The sequence below is a fragment of the Sander vitreus genome, chromosome 16 (genome assembly GCF_031162955.1).
Source record: "Sander vitreus isolate 19-12246 chromosome 16, sanVit1, whole genome shotgun sequence".
Lineage (NCBI taxonomy): Eukaryota > Metazoa > Chordata > Actinopteri > Perciformes > Percidae > Sander > Sander vitreus.
The window spans coordinates 23,146,167-23,153,916 of record NC_135870.1 but is presented as its reverse complement, the minus strand read 5'-3'; the positions used below and the strand labels follow the sequence as shown (position 1 = coordinate 23,153,916).

The 7,750-nt window shown below is 40.8% G+C and overlaps 1 protein-coding gene across 2 annotated transcripts; it reads right to left on the bottom strand.

Annotated features, from left to right (window-relative positions):
* Nucleotides 1-380: 380 nt before the first annotated feature.
* On the bottom strand, nt 381-7,468 carry LOC144531150 (glutamine synthetase-like). Of its 2 annotated transcripts, none has more exons than XM_078271120.1 (7): nt 7,333-7,468; nt 6,101-6,292; nt 4,754-4,915; nt 4,523-4,669; nt 2,861-2,983; nt 2,506-2,710; nt 381-1,013 (listed from the first exon to the last, which is right to left on the bottom strand). In XM_078271120.1, the coding sequence occupies exons 2-7, from the start codon at nt 6,267-6,269 to the stop codon at nt 704-706; spliced, it is 1,116 nt and encodes a 371-aa protein (XP_078127246.1). In that variant the 5' UTR covers nt 6,270-6,292; nt 7,333-7,468; the 3' UTR covers nt 381-703. The 2 variants fall into 2 exon arrangements, with proteins under 2 accessions (XP_078127246.1, XP_078127248.1); XM_078271122.1 differs by lacking the exon at nt 7,333-7,468 and adding an exon at nt 6,845-7,067.
* Nucleotides 7,469-7,750: the final 282 nt, after the last annotated feature.

Here is a 7,750-nt window from a genome sequence, read left to right as displayed (position 1 = left end):
ACCCAGATTTCATCTGGTCGGTTTTGGGATTGAACCGACGACCTCCCGGTCACCAGCTCTCTTCTTTAACCTTTAGTCCGCCACTGCCCCTGTTATTAATACTGTAAATACAGCAACTACTTCTGTTTCTCTGCATGTATTTCTCTTTTATACATTTTTTATAAAACTTTTGAACATTATACTTAAAATGTCCTGGTGATTTTGTATGACTACATCTGGTATGTCCTTGGGCTGTGGTTTTTCATATAAGCCATTACAGGTTTCTACCACACCCACCACATGTCTTTTATATTTCGTCATGTGATTTGTATTTATGTGTGTGAAACAAATAAACACAAACAGAAACAGAACCTTTCAAACAAACTTACACACAAGTATAGCACCGTTGTCTTTTTTCTTTTATTACTTCACACAAACTTAACAACAAGTTTTATGTAACAATGAGTCATATTAATGCTGCATAATATGCAGAAAAAAAGTGTTATTTCCAGTTCTGAAAAAGCTGCTGTAGCTACAAACATATATAAAACCTATCAATTTCTCATTTATAAGAACATTTACTGTCTGCGCACATGGGAATGTATTAAAACCTAGGTACATAATATGGAAACAACAATAAATATAAAGTTTTTCAAGAATCCAACTCATGTGAACTCCCAGGCAGATGTTTATTTCTATATATTACTACATATGTACCATTCTCCTATTTGCTTTCTTCTGTTTCTTCTGACTCAAGCAGGCAGGTGCTTGCGATGATCCTTGTCACGGCGTACGGGTCGCAGTTTGCTGCTGGCCGACGGTCCTCGAAGTAGCCTTTCTTCTCTTGGCCCACCTGGCGAGGGATGCGGATGCTGGCGCCTCGGTTGGCCACTCCGGCAGAGAAGTCGTAGATGCTGGAGGTTTCATGGAGCCCTGTGAGGCGCCTGATGTTGTCCTTCCCTCCATGTGGGTCGTAGAAACGGATGTGCTCGTCGTGTTTTTTGCTCAGCTTCTCGATGGCCTGCTCGATGTACCTGTCGTCAGAGGGAAACAAAGAGACCGTTGAGATGCTATGGAAGGTTGCTGCAGTGATTGTCTGCAGATGAATTTATTTCTTTTTAAAAACTAAAATGATGAAAGTTTCAGAGCTTCACAGACAGGCGGTTCATGCATCAATAAGTGTGTGAATGCACATTGTGCTTTTTTCTCAGTTATTTTGTATATATTTGTTTCTGTATTTATTGTTTATTTTATATTAATGTGTAATATGTATGTTTGTTTGTTCATGTATGCACCATTCACCATGGCAAATTCCACATAAGTGTAAATTAATGTGGCAATAAACCCTTTTCTGATTCTCATTCTGAATAAGTAGGATGATATGACAACAATAGTTGGTAGAGGTGTCTTGTTATACATTTTTTCGGTCTGCTTAAACCTGCAATAACTGTCCTTCTATTTGGCCACTTGGAGGCAACAGAACCAAGCCTTAAACACAACACTGACATCACTTTTTAAGTCAATATTGTGAAGTCCTTAGCAAAAAGCTGCTTATTAACACATCCCAGCAGACACAGAGGACATTTAACGTTCCCTTGGAGTCATGTTTATGGCCACCTGATGAATTTCAGTCCAAGATTAACTCACATTCTAGCTCCGTTCTTGGAAATATCTGCTATAAATGCTCCACTATGTTCACCAGATGGTTTACTAACTGTGTCCGTCTGCTGTAGTGAATTCCAGCTCTTTTTAGAGATCCAGCTCATTTGGCTCAGCTCAGCAATAACGGCTCTTAATTCAGTACCACTTCTGGCTGTTATAATTTAGTCAAATTTAGCAGCGTATTAACATACGATTGGTATCCACTGAAAATGTACAGTGGGCTTTGTAATTTTGTCACTTTTGGAAGATTCAATTCATAAGACAATTTTTGACGAGGTGTGTTATTAATATTGCATTGGCTTTAATAATTTAATCCTAAAAATAGCGATTTTAAGTGTGTTATCATTTAAAGGTCCCACGGCATGAAAATGTCACTTTATGAGGTTTTTTAACATTAATATGAGTTCCCCTAGCCTGCATATGGTCCCCCAGTGGCTAGAAATGGTGATAGGTGTAAACCGAGCCCTGGGTATCCTGCTCTGCCTTTGAGAAAATGAAAGCTCAGATGGGCCGATCTGGAATCTTCCCTTTATGACGTCATAAGGAGCAAGGTTACCTCCCCTTTCTCTGCTTTGCCCGCCCAGAGAATTTGGCCCGCCCATGAGAAAGAGAGAGACATCATGGCTTGCAAATGGCGAAGCATGGAAGTTGGTCAAGGGCACTAAGGTCTATATAAAAGAGATTTCAGATACAGTATTAGGGGACCACTAAGGTCTATATAAAAGAGACTTCAGATACAGTATTAGGGGACCACTAAGGCCTATAAAAAAGCACCCAAAAAGCAGCATGTCATAAGACCTTTAATAAATGTAATTAATGCATGTGTTATTGTCGTTACAAGTTTCAGAGGACATGTTTACTCACTGCAGTCCTCCTTCCTCTCTCATCTGCTTGGTGCTGACATTGGTGTGGCAACCAGCACCGTTCCAGTTGCCCTTCATTGGTTTGGGGTCCAGTGAAGCAACAATCCCAAAATCTTCACACACACGATGCAGCAGGAAGCGTGCAACCCACAGCTGGTCGCCCATCTCCATACCCTCACAGGGACCCACCTGGAACTCCCACTGAAGTTAGAAGAAGCACAGGCAAAGAAAAGAAGAAACGATGTCAAACAAAAAGGAACAAAGAACAAGAGTTCAAGTTGAATGCATAGTTGTGCCAACGAGAAAACATTTTCGATCCACAGCGTGTGTTAGAGTAACGCTGACACTTGCCTGAGATGGCATCACTTCAGCATTGGTGCCATAGATGTTGATCCCTGCATAGAGGCAGGCCTTGTAGTGGCACTCCACAATGTCCCGTCCATAAGCATTGTCTGCCCCCACGCCACAGTAGTAGGGTCCTTAAAGTGGGGGGACATGATGGGAAGGTTGTTAAGACAAAATAGATACAAACCTGTACCAAACAATATACATCATATTTATGATAAATTGGCATTTTTATTTTTGTAGCACATAATAAGGCATACTTTATTAAAGATGCAGTAGGTAAGACTTATAAAACTAACTTTCTGTCATATTTGCTGAAACTGACCCTATGTTCAAGTAGAACTACATAAAACAGATAATTTAAAAAAAATCTGTCTCCTCTGACACCACCTACAGCCTGTAGTGAGATTTGCAAAAATCCACAGCTCCCTGCTCAGATGCACCAATCAGGGCCAGGGGGGGTGTCTAACTGCGTCAATCACTGCTCATGCACAAGCATTCATTCTCATGTGAGGGGGGAGGGGCTTAGGAGACCATTTTGGGCTTTAGCAGAAAGGGGGGAGGGACTGAGAAGTTGTTGATGTTAAAATTTTTGGCTAAGTGATGGCTCTTCCGAATCCTACCTACAGCACCTTTAAGGGTGTATGAGTTGCAATTTATGGCATTATTAATGGTTAATATAATATAATAATGCCATATACGTCATTATTATGACATTATAACTTCAGCGTTTGTGTTGGCAATTTTTAAAGACTCTTCTCTTTAGAGCAGTAATTATCTATGTGTAAGGAAACATTTTGGGTTGCCAGGTTGTGAGAAATCCCTGGTGTATGAGCTGAAGAGAATTCACATCAAAATGTATTTACATATTACTAATGTGTACATTCATGATTTAGAATGCTTTATGGAGACTTACTAAAGCCCGAGACACACAGAGCCAATAATCGGCCGTCGGACAGTCTGGCGAGGTCGGTGACTCGAGTCTGTTCGGTGTGTTCCGTGCCGTCGTCCGTCCGAGGGGCCGTCGGCCTTCATTTTGGCCGATTTGACACGTTGAATCGGAAGGCGGGCACTGACGGCAGTCAGACTCAAATGACCAATCTGATTGGTGGAGTGCTAACCCGGAAACGGGGAGCGGGATGAGCATGACTAGAGTCTCTCAAAATCTGATGAAAATCTTTTAAACTGACCTTTGTCGATCTGAAATGAAGACAGATTCAGCAACTGCATGGCCCATTTCTCACGTTTCAGTGAACTATTTTAGTACAATATGAGATCGGATTCTGAACAAGCCGCCATGGCAGTCTGTCTTTGAATTTCCGGAGAAACCAGACCCACGTGACGTGTTCGTCCAATCAGCTGCCGGTTTTCATTTTTGGGCGACAATACAGATTAGCGCCGCCTGCTGTTATGGAGACGTATTACGTCTCGTCTCTTCGGTGTGTTCTGAGGCATTTTTTTGACCAACTCGGGGAGACTGATCAGCCCAACTGTCTTTGACGCTGACTGATTCCCAACCTTTTTGGCGTATTACTGCCCTATTAAGTAAATACCTGTTAACTATCGACCTATACAAACACTTTTAAATATGAAGAATGCACTTATTAAACAGTATTACGTCTTTCAATATTTCTTCCACATGAACAAAGTGAACAAACTGACAACTGATTTACCTTGGGGTGCTGGGTATCCATTTTGGGGCCAACTATATGGATGTCCATCGACTCCAAAGAGCGTGTACTCCTGCTCCATGCCAAACCAAATGCAGTGCTCTTTAACCTCCTCCATCACTTTGTTGCAGCTTGCTCGATGGTTAGTTTCTACACAGTAAAAGAATAGTAGTAAGTACAACTCGTTTGTCCTGAATGAACAGGAAAGCATTAACACAAATATAAAAAATGTACCTGCAGGTAAGCGGTTGTATTTGAGGACCTCACAAAGGACCAGTTTGTTGGGGTCCAGGTTGAAGGGATCCTTGAACATGCGCACCGGAATGAGGTACATGTCACTGTTGGAGCCTTCGGCCTGGTATGTGCTCGAGCCATCAAAGTTCCACTCAGGAACATCTGACAAGACAAATAGCCAAAACATAATCATCAAAACATCTCTTTTAAATACTAAAATTCAACTGTGAAATCTGATAAGCTCACAGACAAGTTAGCTCTGGTGTCGCAAATACAAATTCCTCTACATTGTTACTTGGTGACCACAAAAGTAGAAATTCAATAACATCACATTACACTCCTTTACAAGTTATTAGCAGTATGTTTTTGTTGTTGGGAGATAACCACGTAATGTTAATTTGGGGGATTTCCATGCTTTCTGATCAGTTGAAGAAGGAAAGGAAGGGAGATTGAGGACAAAGAAAGAAGGAAGAAAAGAAGAAATATTTCAGAACATAAACCCCCAATAAAACCACGTGCCATGTTTACACTTTTGTAAGGATTAAACAAGAGAGATACAATAATGCCATGTTAATTAGTGAGCTGTACAGATGCTGGTTGGTGGATGTTGTTACCATTGAACAGAGCCAGGCTAGCTGTTTACTCCTGCTTCCAGTCTTTATGCTAAGATAAGCTAACTTGCTTCTGGCAGTATCTACATTTTTAACCTACAGACATGAGAGTGGTATCAGTCTTCTCATTAAGCGTATTTCATAGAATTTCAAACTATTTATTGACTACAAATTAAGTACCACAAAGTACTAGTACACCAAAATTCTACTAAAATACTTAAAAATTCACACTAACAAATATTTGTTTTCCAGCTAAAAGGAGAAACAGGATTGTACCAGGATGCTCTGTGTTGTCTTTACAATGTAGGTGTGTAAACTTCCCCTCCAACAAAGTCACTCCCTGAGGCAGAGCTGCATAGTTATCCTCATATGTATTTCTGAATAATTCCTTCCCTTATCGATAAACACACACACACACACGCACGCACATACTTTGAGCCTTTTAATTGTAGGCTACTGGTTTTAACTTATATTTGAGACTTGTGGTTTATAGGGGACATGCATCTTAAATAACCCTTAAGTTATAAGTTATTAAAGCCCTAATTATTCACATAAGAGCAGACTCAACAGTTTTACCCGTTAAACAAACTAACTCTATGCATATTTGACCTTTATCTTGGTTTGAAAAGTGTAAGAGAAACAGAATTAAATGGTGAAAAATGACACCATATGACATTAAGTTATACTGTAGGTAAAACTATACTAAAAGTAACAGATCATAAAAGAGGACACTTACCTTCTATGCTTTTTGGCACACAGTCGAGGGTTCGGGTCTTGTTGCGAAGGCCCTCTCCGGTGCCGTCGATCCAGATGTAGGTGACCTGGCACTTGTCACCCTGCGGCAGGCTCATGTACTGCTGGCGCACAACCTTGTTGAGGCGGGAGCTTAGCGACACCGATGCCATGGTCGCCTTAAATCAGAGAGGCACTACAATGCAAAGGTGATGCCTGTTACTACATTACGTGACGTGTTAGCTCTCAGGTTTACGTCCAACGTTTTCCATGAATGTATCCATGCTCTACACATGCAGTTTCACGGAATTGCGAAACATTCCGTGATGGGCCAACGGAAGAATTCCGTTAAATAAACACTGCCCCTTAAGTTAAGGTCGTGTGTGGGATTACGGTTCCGTGACACGCGGGAAAAACGGCACGGAAAAGACAAAAGGGGATTTAGAAAACTTGCATACAGTTTCGAGATTCGAACCCGGATCGCCTGGGTGACAGTTCTGTATTTGACCCATCCACCACTACAACCAACGTCCTCAGGCTGAATTTCGGCCTTACATAGTATTAGCTACCGTATTCGCTCTTAATGTTACGTCACCTTCTCATTGACTTTACATTGGCATTGTTTTCCGTGGTGACCACACGGATTTTTCACACAGTCCGTGCTACCACCACGTAATGCGCTGTTAACAATTCGTCATCATTTCACACATCATTTGTATACATACACATATTTGTCATATCCACCTACCTCTAGTATATAAAGCAACCTCTTACATTGATTATTCTATATTTATTCCAGCACCTTGTTTCAAGCTGTTGGTCTATTTCCGTAAAGTACACTGTAAAAATAAAATAAAACGGAGTTCACTTCCTGGTATGCGTAGCTACAGCTCCATGGTGAAAACAAAATAATCGGCTAATTATGTTTTCACGCTGGAGCGACTCAGCTGGTTTTATGTTTGCTAGGGAGAGAAACACGCAGGGCTTGAAAATACGCAGCGTGAGGTGTATCACAATCAAAGAATGAGCCAAGTTGTTCAACTAATTGCATCAGACTCGCCATCACTTCTGCTCAAGGAAGAGGAAATGAAGATTTCGTTTATGAACTCAAATGTTGAGGGTTGTACGTATCACATTACACAGATTTGTTCAACAAATGAAAATGAAGAAAAAAAAATACAATACACAAAGTATTACAATATTGTAATTAATATTACATAAATATTTTTGACTTACTATAAAGGTGAATTCAGGTGAAGTCAAGGGACAGCTTCAGGAGGCAACCTGGTCTGTGTGTGTGTGTGTGTGTGTGTGTGTGTGTATGTGTGTGTGTGTGTGTGTGTGTGAGTGAGTGAGTGAGTGAGTGCAAAACCTGCTTGCGGTATTTAACTGGAATGCAAGTGCTGATGACACAGGCACACATGCTCACGTGTCCTTTAGGTAACATGACACTTGTGGAAGTAGGTGTATCCAAAACATACAGAGAGTATGATGTTTCCATTAGACAAAATCAGATCCTTCATGATTCTGACTTTAAGCAAAACCATTCAAATCTGTGACAGTGTTTAAACCGTGCTGCTTCTCTTCTGTGGAGAACAAAACAACTATGCTATTCAAGTAGTAGCCTAAGTTACATCCATACTGTAGTATATTG